Consider the following 17,430-nt stretch of genomic DNA (forward strand, 5'->3'; position numbering starts at 1 on the left):
GGTGCCTAATTTCTTCTAATTCTCCTTTAGGTCGGGATTTAATTTGTATCCAGTCTATGGATGGCATGCTGATGGTGTTTGAGCAGGAAAGCTATGCCTTTGGGAGGTTTCTCCCTGGTTCTCTTCTGCCTGGCCCTCTTGCTTACAGTCCCCGCACGGATTCCTTCATAACTGTCTCTTCTTGCAGACAAGTGGAAAGTTACAAGTGAGTCTGGGGGTTACCTTTGGAATCATGATTATTGTATTTGTTGATGATTAATTATTTTTCTCGAAGACCTCAAATATTACAAATGAAGGAATTACTGGCTTCTTTGGTAATGTTTTCCTGGGATGGCTTAGAGCATCACACTGATTTAGGTCAAGTATTTGGAAGGCTGCGCCATGCACTGATTCCAGGAAGCGCAGTGGAGGGAGCTCTCACCACTGCTGGACGGTCAGCATCCTTAGCAGAAAACACTGCCAGTGTGGAGCAGTTCGTTATAAACATTAAATGTGTTTCAACTCACCACCAATAGAAAATGCTCAATATTAATATGATACAATGACAATGTGATGGCATCTACCAGTACATATGATGTATACTGACATATATGATATAAACTGATATAAGGACAATAAAATGGCTGACTGTGGTGGCCCATGTCTTTAGTCTTGGCACTCAGGAGGCAGAGGCAGGTGGATATCTGTGAGTCTGAGGCCAACCCCATCCATCTAGTGAGTCACAGCCAGGGTTACATAGTGAGAACTTGGTTCAAAAAAGCAAACAAAGCAAAACAAAAAAGTTGTCTCCTCAACAGCGGACAGACAGACAGTGAAATGCAATATTGAGTGAAAGAAAGCCACATATAAAGTAGCATGTGTGGAATGATTTTATAATAACCAGGAATGCAGATGGCATTTGCTGTCTTCTGGGAAAAGCTGCAACTGTTGCAATGACTGTTCACGGTTGTTACAAAGCAGCAGTTTACTGTAGATAAGGCCTGCAAGTGACCTCGTGAACACAGTGTGTGCTTCTGCTAGACATTCCTGCAGATCTTCCTGAGTCATGTTTGAAGGAAAACGTTTTCTAATCTGTCAGGTAAATATCCACAAAAAATATTGTTGATAAAGAGAATGGGAAAAGAATTAGAAATTCGTTCTGGAAACAAAAATAGGGTTGGTTTAAAATATCTCTAGTCAGTTACCATGCTGTATTTTTAAAAGATTTATTGTTAATTTGTGTGCATGTATTTGCCTTTGTGGGTTTATATGTGTCACGTGTGTGAAGAAGCCATTGAGGCAAGAGGAAGGTATGAAGTGCCCTGGGACTGGACTTACAGGTAGCTGTGTGCTACCTGAGGTAGGCGCTGAGAGTCAGCCCGAGTTTGCCCTTCATTGCTGAGCTGGTTCTCTAAAGTTTGTTGTCTTTGTGACGGCAACACTTAGCACTTTACACGTTATATTATTCTGGTGTTGTTTTTTGGCCACCTTGTGCTTCCCAAGTTGGGAAGAAAATATAAATCTCTTGGCAGTGGCCACAGAGATTGTGCCTCCATTTCCATGTTGTGTGTTCAGTTAGACAGGCATCTTCCCCTTCGTTAAGTGGCAGCCTCCTGTCGAATGGTTGTCCATCCTGAAAACAAACAACTGTGTGTGAGGAAGCAGAGGCTGATGGACATGGCAGGTCCACTCCTTGTTCCTCTGTCGCTCCTTTGGCTCTTCCCAGAGGGAGTGAATTGTGGTGTTGGCTCCGAAAATAAATTTCTTTTGTTTGGGAAATTAAGAAAAGTATCTGTGTGATGTAGTCAGTACTGCCAAAACTTAGGTGGTACGCTTAACCTCCTGCCAAGCAGGGCTACACAAAGGGCACAGCGCACAGGTCTGAATCCGCCATTGCTTACTTTCTGACGCATACGTGCGCATGCGCATGTGCGATTTAGTGTGTAGTAACTCTAGGAGAGATCCTGCTAGGAGGCAACGGGTGCCATTTCCTTAACACGGGAGGAGAATATCATAAAAGTCTTGATTCAACTCTGGTAGTTCTCGAATATACCGATCTATTTAACTCGTTTTCATCTAAAAACCTCATCCATTACGAGGTGAATTTATAATGGTAAAAATGCACAAGACATAAGGCAGCTGGTAAGATTTATAGCATTACGTTCTGTGATGTATGATGCATGCTTTCACGTTTAATAGATTGGATTAAATGATAGTCACCAGGGAAATTTAGGAAAGGGAAAAGCATAAAGCTCCCGGTTCCTCTTCTTGAGGCCTCATTAAGTCTATCTGTAGTCAGTTATAGAATGTTATTGGCTAATAGAATGGGCTTTTAAGATATAATTCACCTTCATTTTGATATTGATAGTTAACTGCTTCAAAGTTAATTATATTCAGATAGGAGCGTGCACGGGCTTTAAGCCTTAGTGTGTGCAGGAATCTTCTGGCCGGCTTCCTGTTAATGCACATTTACACATCCCCAGCCCTAGTACCTACACTTGCCGATAAGATTGTAAATGCAGACTGCAAGTGATTTGACTTTAATTTAGAACTGAGTGTTGTTCTCCGTTTCCCTCCCTCTTTCTTTCTTTTCTACTTTCTTTCTTTCCTTTAAGATAGGACGTGGCCATCTAGCTCAGGCTGGGTGAAACTATGATCCTCCTGCCTCAACCTCCAATTTAGGATTACAGACATGTGCCATCAAGCCAGGCTTTCTTTCTTACAATTATGAATGTATGTCTCTTTCTCTGTGTATGGACACGTGGTTGGGGCCAGCCGAGTGTGGCATGGTATGTGCCTGGAGATCAGAGACAATTTGTCAGAGGAGGGGGACAATTTGTCAGAGGAGTTGTTTCCATCCGAGATCGAATTTAGGATGTTAGGCCTAGGAGCAAGTACCTTACCCTCTGAGCCATGTCACTGGCCTGTTGTACTTTTTTTTTTTTTAAGATTCATTTCTTCATTTGTATTGTGTAGATGTTGTGTGCATGTGTGTGCCGTAGTGTATGTGTGTAGGTCAGAGGACAACTTGAAGAATTTGGTTCTTTCTTTCCAACATGTGGGACCAGGGGATGAGTCAGATCACTAGGTTTGCCCCATGGGGCTCTTTCGCAGCCATCTTTCCAGGTCCCTGTTTTACTTTTGTGGGAGAATTGTTTGCTCTGTATTGAGTCTAGGGGTTTTGCTGTTTCTGTCTTCTTGGCCATGCGTTCAGACTTTGCAATATCTTTTGTCCTCTTTTCCTGTCAGAATTACTTACGTAGCTACAGAGTTGCCCATGAATGTGGGAAAGAGGTTTTAGAGAAGGAGGGAGGTGTGAGGTAATAGTATAAATGGGACTTGAAAGTGGGTACCAGGGGGAGGGGGGAGGCTGTCTGTGGAGTGTGGGGTAGGAAGAAGGGGGACTGGATGGGTGGGGAGGGAGCTGGGGAGGAAGAGCAAGGAAAACAAAGCGGCATGAAAGTGTGGTGAACGAAAGAGTGAACGAAAGAGTCCACTTTATGTGCTAACTTAAAAACAAACAAGAATCTTCAGACCCAAACGCAAACCCACTGAAAAGAGTTTGTGGAATTTACCTTTCTTGCTCAGCCCCTCCCATCGAAAGGCCTGTAGTGGTCACTGAGGTTTATGTTCTTTTTTTTTTTTTTTTTCTGGTTCTTTTTTTCGGAGCTGGGGACCAAACCCAGGGCCTTGCACTTCCTAGGTAAGCGCTCTACCACTGAGCTAAATCCCCAGCCCCAAGGTTTATGTTCTTATCCCTCAACGCTCACCCAGTGTCCAAAGGGAGCTTCCTATCCACATCCATATTCATATCTATATCTAATCTCTCTCTCTTTTTTTTTTTAAATTAAAGCTTCTTTTTGGAAGCTGGCAGCTCCTAGTGTGGCCCAGGCTGGTCCCACAGTCTTAAGCTCCAGTGGCTCTCTTGTCACTGAGTGCTGTGATTACAGGTGTGTACCACCCTGCCTGACTTAGCTGCCTTTCTAAATTACGTCATGAAGCCCATTTTCTGCCAAAACGAATCGGAATTTCCTTACACAATTAGCCCCTTGCAAGAACAGGTTGTGCATCCGCAGATTCAACCTATCTCATACTGAAGATGTCTGAAAAAATAATATCTACTTTAAACAATAAGACGGTTCCCTCTTGACCACTCACCTCACACTGCCCATTTCCGCAGCTGTCCCTGCCACTGTACGCTGTCCCGTTCATCTAGGGATGATGTCAGTGCACCTGAAGCAGCAGCTGGGGAGACGGCTCAGCTGCTGCAGTGCCTGCTGCACACGCATGAGGACCTGTGCTCAGACACCCAGAGCAAGAAGCAGATAGTGATGGTGTGATGCGTGGTAGAAGGCACAGGCAGGAGGATCCTGGTATTTTGCTGGTCAGAGACTCTGTCTGAGTTGGTGGGTTCCAGGTTCAGTGGGAAACCCTTGAATCAAATCTCAGGAAGACAGTGGGGTGGGGGATGGACAGTGACCAAGTGTAATAACATAATCGAAGATGTCCTATGAAACCAAGTTCTTTGTATGCCAACCAAAATGGAATAAATGAATAGAACAATGCTTTCTTTGAGATTTAAAAACCATCTGGATGTGTGTAGGCAGAAGTATACAGTATGTGTTTACACTAAGGTAGAACACTTCAAGGATGCACCAGGTGAGTTTATGATGGACCATGCGAAGAAGGTCATGTGGGTCACCGAGCTGAGGCTGCAGCCAAAGGAAAGGCTTTGCTCCTGTCTTTCATTCCTGCTGTCAGCAGTGTCTGATAAGCAGTTGCTTCCTCCTCTGCCTATGAACATCATGCCTGGAAGCCTCTCTGCTTCCTTCTAGGTCTTCTCTCTCAGTAAGCTGCTGTCCAGGGTGCCTGTCAACCTGTTAGTGCTCCAGGATGGCCATCAGCCTCAGAGAGCTGCATGCTTTCACCTCCATTGGGTTTGTTCTAGGTTGAGCTCACTGCCCCTTGATGGCAGGAGTCATGTGTCCTTTGAGGTCTGTGCTTGCTCCCTTGTTGACAGTAGATGTGTCACATTCACTTTATGGAGAAATGAAAACAAATGTAAATTTGCAAAGCTTCCGTTTTGTTCCTGGCATTTTTAAATGTAAGTAATTTTCATCAACCTGATAAGAATACTCGTGCGGTAGCAGAGATGGACCATCCTGCAGCCAATCAGTTGATCATTAATCAGTTTCATTAATAGCTAAGTTCTCCAGTCATATATTGACCAAATTGCCTGGTACTCTTTGGGATGACAAATGGGTTTCATTGGGAAGTCAATGATTTGGGGAGCTTACTTCTGTAGTCTGTCATAATCAGTCCTATTTCAGCAATGTGCCGCAGTTTCTATGGCGTGCGTTATATGGCAGGGCACTAAGTCATGTGACAGCATCTGCCATTGGTGTTCCGTGGATCACTTCAGCATCGGTGGCTATTGGGTCAAAATGCCACCAGTGCATCCAGACTGGCTGTGACTGGAGTCAGTACCTTTCAGTTCTGGACACACTTCCGGTTCCCTTGACAATGTCCCCAGCCCTGGCTCTGGTTACACCTTCAGCAGTGGCAAAGGGGCTGTTGTCCCTAGCTAGTCTCACCAAACCCTTGAATTGTAGGAAAAAGATACATGCTTTCTTTGTTTCAGATTTTCCAAGTCCACTAGGAATTGTTGGGTGTCGTGTAAGTTCTTGGTCACAATTAAGAGGTGTTAAGGAAGAACCATATGAGACATTCTGTCATGGGTTGGTCACCATCTACATTACTGTCAGCTGTTCGAGTAATAAAATCCTCTTCTCCGCTGTCTTCAGGAAGAGAAAGGGTGGGATTTGGAAATCAGGAGTCAAGGCTGCTTATGTCTGTGCTTGTTCATCTGATGTTAGTGAGGGCTCACTCTGGAGCCCACTGACCTCGGATGAGTAACAGCTCTCTGCAGCTATATAAAAAGCTTCAAAGGGCTCGGTGAGCTTCGGGTTTTCATAATCATCTCATTAATATCCCTGTCATCCTCTGGTAGGTTGAAGTCTGCAGGAAGTAAACTACCTGTGTAATTACTTGCCTGAGGATTGATTTATAGTAGGACCGGCTCTGAGATCTCTGGTCATATCTGCACACTATTTCTGTCCCCTATCTGGAGCATGGGATCTGAGATCTGGTTTTATTTTACTTACTTACTTACTTATTTATTTATTTATTTATTTATTTATTTATTTATTTATTTTTGGTTACCTTTGGAAACTTTGGAGTTTTGAAGTTCAAGGTTGAGCTGTAGACATTTTCTGCAGCTGCCCACTTTAAAGCTTGGCTTTGTGAGACCCACACCTCCCCCTTCTACCTTTTTGGTCTTCGGTCACATGACCCATGCTCTGCCATGCTCTTCTCCTAAGCTGCCTTTCACGCCTCATGGCGCGTGCTCGCCTCCACACTTGCTGCCTCTGTCTCTACCATACACTGTCCCTCCTTGCCAGAGGGACACGTCTTACTTAGTCCTCAATACCATCTCTCACTTCCTGAGCCCCCGGAGCCCAATGACTTGATTGTGCCATCCTGTTCCACTGATAACCCTGCATCCCACCCATGAGTGTAGGCCAGCCCGAGACACTCAGAAGCCACACGTGCTGTGCTTTCATAGCGACTACAGGCTCACTGTTGTTACCGTTGACTATACGTTTGATAATAATGAAATTATCAACTGACAAAGTTCAAACATACTCCCTTTCTTATTAAACCATGATTCCTGTGGGTGTACATATATATATATATATATATATATGTATCTATATCTATATCTATATATCTATATCTATATCTTTATCTATATATTCAGACAATTCTTACTGCCCAAAACAAAGGTCTGAGAATGTAAAGCTTCTGTGCCTCCTAAGGTTCCACGTAGTTTACGGTCACTTTGGTGTCCTGCTGTTGTTCGAGGTTTATATTTTGTTTTAAATGAGCCATCGCCCATCAAGTTAGGACAGTGTAGAGTTGGCATATGTCACAGTCTGTTTTGTTTCCTAGAACAGAATATCAAAGACTTGGTAGTTTATAAAGAGTATAGATGTCTTCTTTCTGGTTCTAGTCACAGGGAAGTCAGAGGTCGTTACCCTGGTGCCTGGTGGGAGTCCTGTGTCTTCTCTTGGTGGAACATGCCCGAAAGAAGTCTAGCAATGGATCGTATAGCCCACGCGCTGTAGTAACTGCCTGGTTGTCTGTTACTGTCACAGAGTATTCCCACAACAGGAGCGGGGAACTGGCTTATTACAGTTCATGCACATGGAGGAAGCAGGACAGCGAGACCAGGAAACGGGGCTACACGGTCAAACCTCAGAGTCAGCCTGTCCCGTACTTCGTCTAGCTGGGCTCCAACTCACAAAGAGTTCACAACCTTCTTTTTTTTTTAAATCAATTATTTTATTTACATTTTAAATATTGTTCTCTTTCCCAGTTTCCCCTCCATGAACTCCCTACCCCTTAGCCTCTAAGAGGGTGCTCCCCCAACCACTCACCCACTCCTGCTTCAACCCTCTAGCATCCCCCTAGGGCATCAAGCCTCCATGGGACTAAGCACCTCCCTGAGGCCAGACAAAGCAGTCCCCGACCAGCCCATGCTCTTTGGTTGCTGGCTTAGTCCCTGGGAGCTCTGAGGGGTGCGGGTTGGTTGTTATTGCTGCTCTTCCTGTGGGGCTGCAACCCCTTCAGCTCATTCAGTCCTTCCCCTAGCTCTTTCATAGGGCTCAGTCTCATGGTTGGCTCTGAGTATTTGCATCTGTCTTAGGTGGACTTCTCAGAGCACAGCCATAGCAGGCAAGCATATCTTGGCCTCAGAAATAGTGTCGGTGTCTGTATATGGGGTGGATCCTAAGGTGGGGTAGTCTCTAGATGGCTTTTCCTTCAGTCTCTGTTCCACTTTTTGTCCCCACATTTCCTTTAGACAGGGACAATTCAGAGTTAAAGTTTTTAGATGGGTGGATGGCCCCATCCCTCCACTGGGGTCTGTGTCTATCTACTGAAGGTGGTCTCGTCACATTCTATCTCCCTGCTGTTGGGTATTCCAGCTAATGTCATCCTCACTGGGTCCAGGGAGCCTCCCTCATCCCTGGTGTCTGGGACTTTCTAGAGGTTCCCCCTCCCCCGCATCCCACACTGCTATGTATTTCTATTCATTCTCCTGGCTCAATGGACTTCTCTCCTGTGTCCTCCCATACCTGATCCTGCCCCCTTTTGCCTTTCCCTCCCCTCTCCCACTCAGGTCCCTCTCTCCCTCTGCCTCCTGTGATTATTTTGTTCCCCCTTTTAAGTAGGATTGAAGTATCCACACTTTGTCCTTTCTTATTGTTAAGTTTCATATGGTCTATGAGTTGTATTGTGGGTATTCTGAGCTTTTGGGCTAATATCCACTAATCAGTGAGTGCATACCATGTGTGTCCTTTTGGGTCTGGGTTACCTCACTCAGGATCATATTTTCTAGTTCCATCCATTTGCCTGCAGATTTCATGAAGTCAATGTTTTCAATAACTGAGTAGTACTCCATTGTGTAGATTTTCTGTATCTATTCTTTTTTTTTTTTCCGGAGCTGGGGACCGAACCCAGGGCCTTGTGCTTGCTAGGCAAGCGCTCTACCACTGAGCTAAACCCCCTACCCTTTCTGTATCCATTCTTTCAGTGAGGGATTCTTTCCAGCTTCTTATAAATAAGGCTTATAAATAAGGCTGCTATGAACATAGTGGAGCACGTGTCCTTGTGATATGGTAGGGCATCTTTTGGGTGTATGCCCTTTAGTGGTGTAGCTGGGCCTTCAGGTAGAACTATTTTCAATTTTCTAAGGAACCACCGGATTGATTGTACCAGTTTGCAGTCCCACCAACCATGGAGAAGTGTTCCTCTTTCTCCACATCCATGTTAGCATCTGCTGTTGCCTGAGTTTTTGATCTTAGCCATTCTAATTGGTTTAAGGTGGAATCTTAATTTGCACAACCTTCTTAAATACCTGAGGACCAGGTATCAGATACACAGTCCCATGGGAAGCTCTACTGAACCGCCATACTCATGAGAATGGACGGCCATCTGCTTGGCTCCTTCTCCCAAGCCTGTCACAGTTTGCAGATTGAGTTTGTAACACAGGGTTTGGGGGGACACATTCAAACCACAGCAGTGTGTGCTATTTGAATAGAGCCACATTTCCGTGCTGTGGTTGAGCCAGTGCACCGTGCCTGTGAGGTCAGTGCCCTGTGAGCTCGCCCAGGGCCCTGGGCTAGCATGTCTACCTGTGTTTAGATCCTCCTCACCCTCCTCACCCAGGCTGCTGGCCTGTGTTCTCACACGTCTCTGTCTTAGGTGGTGTGAGTTGTCTGAATGTATCTGTTTTTAAGCTTCGTCTTAGCCATAGAAGATCAATATAAGTAACTGATTTACTAGGAAGAAAAGGAATTTGTTCAAAGTTTTTTTTTTTTATTTAAAGTAGGTTATTATTCTTAAAATACTCCATTAATTAATGGGAACTTAAATTTTATTGGATGAATTTATACATTGAGTGATTTACAAATTGTCTTAAAGAATGACTTGAGCTAAATGTTGTCACTGAAATGGGAACTATAAAGCACACATAGATTATTCATGATGTCCACTGTCGAGACTGTATCAAGTATCCGATGAACCGTTGATGTCTGTCTCGATAAAGCTGTATCTTTTTATCTTTCAAGCCTTTTATCAAAACTTGGGAATGAAGTATAGCGCAAACATTCTTAGTCTGAAACTTTGTTAGCCAAACGTTTTTGGCCCTGACGTGCTCAGAAAAGCTCAGATTTTGCAGTGCTTCGGAAGTTTGCGTGATGCTGCGAGACTGCGAAGTGCAAGCCTGCTCTCCAGCCTCCTCCAAGCTCTTGAGCACTGTAACCCCACACACTTTGGATGAGGAAAGCAGCAGCAGGTACATGCCAGGTGCTGCGCTAGGCACATAGGACAGCCGGCTTCTAAATTCCTCTCGCCAGTTAGCGACAACTGTTTTCATAGACGGGAAGCCATGGCAGAGGGAATAATTTGACACAGTCCACCGGCAGTCAGTGTGGGAAGGGTTAGGTAGAACACTTCTGTGGAGTGTGTACTAATGATTTCCACGGCACTGATGCTCTGCATTCCTTACCCTCCTTTCCCCATGTGCTATTCAGGCCTCGGGCTGTCTCGCCTGTTATTTGCTACATGCAGTTCTCTCAGAGCCGACAGTACTGTTGGCTTCACAGTAGTGACATCACGATGAATATTTGTGTTGGGCATCGTAATAAAACCCACTAACTTTAATCAGAAATGTACGGTCCTTAGATCTAAAGAATTTTTTGTTCATAGCATTTACAGACTGTGTTCCTCTGAAGTTTAAAGTGATTTTTACCTTAAAACTTAGGTTGTCACTCAGCCTTTGTCATCTCCTCAAACAGGTACCAAGTCCTTGCCTTTGCCACGGATGCGGACAAGAAGCAGGAAATGGAACAGCAAAAACTTGGTTCTGGAAAACGACTAGTTGTAAGTCTGTTAATATATATGTACACATATATACACACATATATACATATGTAACATATATGTGTGTATATATAAAACTTGGTAATGTTACTCACAATCATATTTGTTAGAGAATTCCTGGAAGAAAATAAAAATGTATTTTGACAGATTTCCTTTATCAGTTGTGTCACTGACCAGGAATTGAATCGGCTGTTGCTGTGCTGGAGAGCATGTCTGTCCGCGTGCTGTGATACGTCAGAATAGAGTGTGGCACGGCTACAACTCAATGGCTCGATGGCGTCAATTTTCATTTAAGAGATTGAAAATTAACCCAAAAGTTTAAACACCTTTTTAAATTTCTGTTTTCTTCTCTCTGTCTCTCTGTCTCTGTCTCTCTCTGTCTCTCTCTCTCTTTCTTTCTTCTAAGGTCTTTAAAGTATTTTCCACTGAACTAGAACCTATAAAATACTAAAACACAACATTTTGTATGTATATATTTATACACTCATTCAGACACATATACATAGAGGTACATATATACATACCCACTTTCACATACATATACACATATATACACAGACACATAAACCACAATACATACATATATATGTACACATATACACATAATACACATATGCACATGTATGCATATATTTATACATACACACATACACATACATGAACACATACATAAACACACACATGCACATACATGTCAGGACTTTGAAGGGAGCAGGGGTGTATAGCATGTGGGAGGAGTGGTCGGAGGAGAGTGGGTGGGGATTGAGAAAGGATGCACACAGTACATGTATTTGAAATTACGATAAAAACAGATGAATTTCTAGGTGCTTATGATCAACCTAAGTTCATCAAGATGAAGCAAATAATTTGCTTTTTACTTTTTAAATTGAAAGGAGAATTTTTTATTCAGTATTCTGATTATGTCTCCCTTCCTTCTCCTCCCCGCTCCTCCCTCCTTCTCCACCCCACAAATCCATTCCTTTGTCTTTCTCATTAGAAAACAAACAGGCTAATATCCACTTATCAACGAGTGCATACCAAGTGTGTTTTTCTGGGATTGGGTTACCTCACTCAGGATGATATTTTCTAGTTCATTCCATTTGCCTGTGAATTTCATGACGTCATTGTTTTTGATAGCTGAGTAGTACTCCACTTGGTATGCACTCATTGATAAGTGGATATTAGCCCAAAAGCTCAAATTACCCAAGATGTGATCCACAAACCACAGGAAGCTCAAGAAGAAGGATGACCAAAATGCGGATGCTCCCACTCCTTCTTAAAAGGGGAAAAAATATCCATAGGAGGGGGTATGGAAGCAAAGTTTAGAGCAGCGACTGAAGGAATGGCCATTCAGAGCCTGCCCCACATGTGGCCCATATATATACAGCCACCAAAACTAGATAAGATCGATGAAGCTAAAAAGTGCATGCTGAGGGCTGGAGAGATGGCTCAGTGGTTAAGATCACTGACTGCTCTTCCAGAGGTCCTGAGTTCAAATCCCAGCAACCACATGGTGGCTCACAACCATCTGTAATGGGAACTGATGCCCTCTTCTGGTGTGTCTGAAGATGGCTATAGTGTACTCATATACATAAAATAAATAAAAAAAAAAGTGCATGCTGAAAGGAACCGGATATAGATCTCTCCCGAGAGACACATCCAGAGCATGTCCAATACAGAGGTCAGTGCTAGCAGCAAACCACTGAACTGAGAACAGGACCCCCCTGGGTGGAATTAGAGGAAGGATTGAAAGAGCTAAAGGAGCTTGCAAACCCATATGAACAACAATGCCAACCAACCAGAGCTTCCAGGGTTTAAACCACTACTGAAAGACTATACATGGACTGACCCAGGGCTCCAACTGCATATGTAACAGAGAATAGCCTTGTTGGGGCAACAGTGGAAGGGAAGCCCTTGGTCCTGCCAAGGTTGGACCCCCAGTGCAGGGGAATATGGGGGGTGGGGCAGTAAGGGGATGTATGAGGGGAATACCCCTATGGTGGAGGGGCAGGGGAGGGGATGGGGGATTATAGATAGGAAATTGGGAAGGGAATAACATTTGAAATGTAAGTAAAGAAATATATCTAATAAAAAATTTATAATTAAAAAAATGAAAGAGAAAAAATAAATAAATAAACTCAAAAATAAAAAAAGAAAACAAACAGGCACCTAAAAATAGTAATAATACTAATACTAATACTACTAATAATAAAAGGTAGGATAAAAGAAAAACACATCAGGCTAGGACAAACAAATAGAAAAAAGAAAGTCAATGTAAAAACACAAGAAACCCATAAAAACAGAATCGGAAACCATAACATATAAACAAAATATGTGAGGTGAGGTAACCCCAGACAAGGCATTAGGAGACAAAGTAACTCCAACAGTGCCGTGGAGTCCGTATTTTCTTGGCCATCTACTGCTGGGAGTGGGGCCTACCCTTAACCTGCTTGTGTGCCAGAAAATGAATTTTTCCCTTTTGGGGGCTTGTCAGTTGGGAATAGGCTTTGGGTTAGCATGGGGGTGTGTCCCCTTCCCCTCTCAGCACTGGGAGCCCATCTGGCATAGACCTGTGCTGGCCTGAGCATGCCGCCACTGTCCCTGAGTTCATGTGCACATAGGCTGTGCTGTGTTAGAGAGCCTTGTCTTCTCTGTGCCCCATCCCCTCTGCTCTTCCACGGGGTCCCCGAACCCCGAGGGGAGGGGTTTGATGGAGACCGAGTGTCCCCAGGTCTCTCACTCTCTGCACACTGTCAGTGTGGGTGTCTGTATTTTCCCACCTGCTGCAGAAGGTGGCTCCTCTGGTGATTGATGGCTGAGTGATGCACTGGTTCACGAGTAGAGCCAGAAACCACTGGGAGCCAGCTGACTGCGGTCTGCTGTGTTTCTTTAGCAGAACAGTGGTACAAGGCGCCTTTTAAAGCTAAGGTAGTCCTCATCAGTTTCACACTTGTATGCAGTATGTCTGGTCACACTCATCCACCCATTCCTGACTTCCTTGTTTATTATGTTTCTGTGTGGCTAGACCCATGTATGTGTGCGTGTGCGTGCGCGTGCGTGTGCGTGCGCGTGCATGTCTGTGTGCACACACTTGTGTGTGTGTGAGTGTGCCAGTGGGCAGCTTGCTGAGTTGGTCGTCTCCCTCTGTTACCTTCTGGGAATTGAACACAGATTCCCATGCTTGGCCTGAAGCTCCTTTAACCCGAGCCACACTGCTTAGGCAGCCAACACCTCCTTAATGTGAAAGTTTTTGTACATTTCATTCCTCGGATCGTAATGATTTCTCCTTTGGCTAATTTTTAGGTATTTTCTTTAACACATCGAGCAGCTTAAATTCTGACGTCTTTTTTTCTTCCCTTTCCTCCTCCCTTCTTATTTCTTCCAAGTCCAGCGCTTACTGAGCCTCCTGCATCTGTGTATTTACAGTTTTCAAATTACAAAATTAAAAATTTGGCCGTCAATTCTTCAAATATTTTCATGTCTCTCTCTCTCTCCTTTGTGTGGAATATTCTGGATGTACTGAACTTACGCCACTGTCCCACAGCTCGTCGATTTTTCTTCTCATTTTGTTCCGTGAATTACTTAATCTTTCAAAGGCAGAGATTGAACCCCGGGCCTCACCCGGCCTTTTAGCATCCAAGTATTCCACTTCCCCCACAGAGCCCTGTAAGCTGCTCTTTCACTTGGGGTGGCTCTCGTTGCTGTGCAGAAGAGCACTGATTTTCCTAGTGGAGAGGAGCCCGTTTGCTGTAGATTTCATTTCTGTAAATTCAGTGTGAGTGTTCCCACCGTCAGTATCTCTGTGACATTTTAAAGGTTCTCATAGTACTTATTCTCTTGCTTTTCCAGCGTTTAACGCTTGTATCAGTTTTGAGTTTGTTTCAGTAGATTTATTTCTCTTCATTATAAATCATATTTCCTGTTTGTTTTATTTCCACAATTGGTAATTTAAAATTCATTATTAGATGTCAGATATAGTTAATTTTATTTTGTTACATTTTAGATAGTTTTGAATTATTATGAGCTAAGCTTAGTCCTCAGTCACAGTTGTTTAAAAACAGTTTGGTGTTTTTGATCATTGTTTTGAAGAATCATTAGGTGGGGCAGAACTACTTATTATCTGGCTAATTTCCCCACTCCTGAGCCCAATCCTTCTGTATGCTCTCAGTGCCCTAGGACTGGGAGCTTTTGAGGGCAGATTCAGTCCTGTGTGGGTGCTGGGCACTCTTAGCTGGAATTCTGTGGGATGGTGGTCCCCTGGCCTTCCCTAGTTTCCTTCTGGGAATGTTCTGATGAATTCTCAGGACATTTGAGATTAACTTTCTATAGGTCTCCCAAGGCTCGTCTCCTCATTACATGTATTGTGAACTCTATCTGCCTTGGTTTCTCTGGACTCAAATTCAGCTCCTCAGCCCTTCTGAGACTGGAGGTGACACCATTTATCTTTGGAGTGTAAGGCATCACCATTTTTGTTTTATGTGTTCTGTGCATTCGTGTTTGTTTGAGCTGAAATGCTAAATCCTATCCTGTTCTATCCTGGTTGGACATGGTGGGCACTTCTGTTTTAACAGCTGCGTCACTCTTGGCTTTTGCTTTGCAGGTGGACTGGACTCTGAATATTGGCGAGCAGGCCCTGGATATTTGTATCATTCCTTTAAACCAGTCAGCATCTTCTGTCTTTGTTCTTGGTGAGAGAAACTTCTTTTGCCTAAAGGACAACGGGCAGATTCGGTTCATGAAGAAGCTCGACTGCAGCCCCAGTTGTTTTCTCCCGTACTGCTCAGGTGGGTGCGGAGAATTTCTGTTATCCTTTCTGAATCGCAAGACTGTGCTTTCTAGGTGCATGCAGACATCGGAAAAAGCCACACTCAGACACATATTTTAAGCATCTAGGAAAGCAGCTCTTTACTGAACATATAACGGAACCTTTAACTTTCATGGTCAGACATTTGACATAAATTAGCACATTTGCCTGTGCCAGCCATTAGACTTTGTGTAAGATCACTGGTAGAATGGCTCCCAGCTCATTAATGCTTTCCATAATGTGACTGTTCAAGAATGCTTCCATGAGAGCGTTGCCCTTTTACAGTGTCCAATAGAAGGGCTTATGATGAATGCCAGTCATCTGTCATTAGGTGTGACGTTAATAAAATTCACACTGTGTAGATGAAGTGCACGCACCTCGGCTGATAGCCATACTTATTGTCCATAAAACGATCTCTTTCTTCTTCTGCTCTTAGTTTATTGAAGTCGCACGCTCATATCTTCTCCCCTAAAACCTTTACGTGTTAGAATCAAGACGTTACTGCTAGTGCGTGATGAATCTCCCATAGGAGACCAGAGGGTTCCATTCTGAACGGCCTTTCTCTTACGCTCTCTTCTGTGTTTTCAACCTGCAGTCTCGGAAGGTACGATAAACACTTTGGTTGGAAACCATAACCACATGCTGCACGTTTACCAGGACGTGACACTGAAGTGGGCCACGCAGCTTCCCCACGTCCCCGTAGCGGTCAGAGTGGGCTGTCTGCAGTAAGTGATTCAGTTTAACTTCAGGAAAAGATTTTTGTTTTGTCTTATTTTTTTTAGTCCTTGCTGGCTTTGAACTTACAATGTTTTTGCCTCAGCCACTGCACCTGGCTCTTATTAAAATATCTTCGTTAAGGAATTCTGTAGAAATTTCATGGTTTCACTGAAGAGTTACAAGTGATATTATAGTGTGACTGTTAGTAGTAGAAATACCGTTTTTGGAAAAGCATGTAAAAATTCCATAATTAGCACTGTTAATTATTTTCACTCAATATTTCTAAGAAGCTACCTCTTTTGAATGAAAGGTGAACACCGTTGAAGAGAACAGGGAGACACTTTTCCTGGTAGATTATTTCCTTGAACGTAGATGTCTCCCCGTGCTTGGTGGGGAGAGTGTGAGAACGCCACACTTGTTTGCAGTTTGGGACTGGCTTCTGTCATGTGATGCAGAGTTGCTGTTTGTGTGTTTAAAGAATTTGGAGCATAGGATAATTTGGCACTTACAATGAAAGAGAAATAAAATCAATATCAATATTAAAACCATGCCACAGTTTGCTGGTGAGAGGTTGTTGGCATAAGAGTTGAATCCTGCATGTGCCTGAGCAGCTTAGCTCCTGTGTCAGGACTGAAGAGCTCAGCCCAGAGACTTCTGAGGTCTCAGCCTAGCCGCAGAGCCTCCCTCCATTTCTGCCTGTTGGAATATTTATTGTGGGTGTTTTCCGTGACCCTTACAGTGTCTGGTCAGGATGAGTCCCTCCCCAAACGAGGAATTGGATGTTCACTGTTGGGGCTGCCGAGGGGGCACTTATGGTTGCATGAGTGATTACGCTGTAGCGTTCACTTTCCAAAATGACATCTTTAAAAACATTAGTTTTTGTGTATGGGTGCTTCGCCTACATGTTTGTCTGCATCATATGTGTGCCTGGTATCCAAGGAGTCTAGGAAAGGGTGTTGGGTTCCCGGGAACTGGAATTACAGATGGTCGTTTGGTGTTGGTGCGAAGGTCAAATCCAGGTTCTCTGATGAGAACTGCTGAGCCCTGCTCACCGTGACCGAGGTTTTAAAATGTTGTGGAGAATGGTAATAGGCCAGGCAGAAATGAAGATATTCTAAAGAGATGGTTTTGACTCTCAGACTGACAACCAGACTGTCCAAAGAAGAGACCCCTACAGATACAGAATCTCCTGAGGAGTCTTCTCCCGGGAGGAGGAGAAGTGCTGCGGGCCCTGACTCCAGGAAGAGATTCTACAGTTCTAACAACTCTTCAGCAGAGCTCCTTCCAGCATGAGAAGGAAGCTGGACGCTTGTAGGTTAGTGGTGGGCAAGGAAGGCCTTGGCAGGGACTGCTTAGAGATTCAAATCCTTGGCCCTCTACTTAAACCTTAAATCTCACTTCAGGCCCGTTGGGATCCTTTGTCT

The 17,430-nt window shown here is 44.0% G+C and overlaps 1 protein-coding gene across 34 annotated transcripts in view; it reads left to right on the plus strand.

The window, feature by feature from the left end:
* Positions 1–17,430, plus strand: part of Bbs9 (Bardet-Biedl syndrome 9) — a 423,050-nt gene that overhangs the window by 127,952 nt on the left and 277,668 nt on the right. For all 34 annotated transcript variants that reach the window (XM_087561778.1, XM_087561774.1, XM_087561752.1 and 31 more), the window contains 4 exons: positions 31–205; positions 10,401–10,485; positions 15,086–15,269; positions 15,885–16,014. In XM_087561778.1, the coding sequence (XP_087417904.1) occupies positions 31–205; positions 10,401–10,485; positions 15,086–15,269; positions 15,885–16,014 (574 nt within the window). The remainder of the gene's footprint in view (positions 1–30; positions 206–10,400; positions 10,486–15,085; positions 15,270–15,884; positions 16,015–17,430) is intronic.

Source organism: Rattus norvegicus, chromosome 8 (genome assembly GCF_021556685.1).
Source record: "Rattus norvegicus strain SHRSP/BbbUtx chromosome 8, alternate assembly SHRSP_T2T, whole genome shotgun sequence".
NCBI classification, from domain to species: Eukaryota; Metazoa; Chordata; class Mammalia; order Rodentia; family Muridae; genus Rattus; species Rattus norvegicus.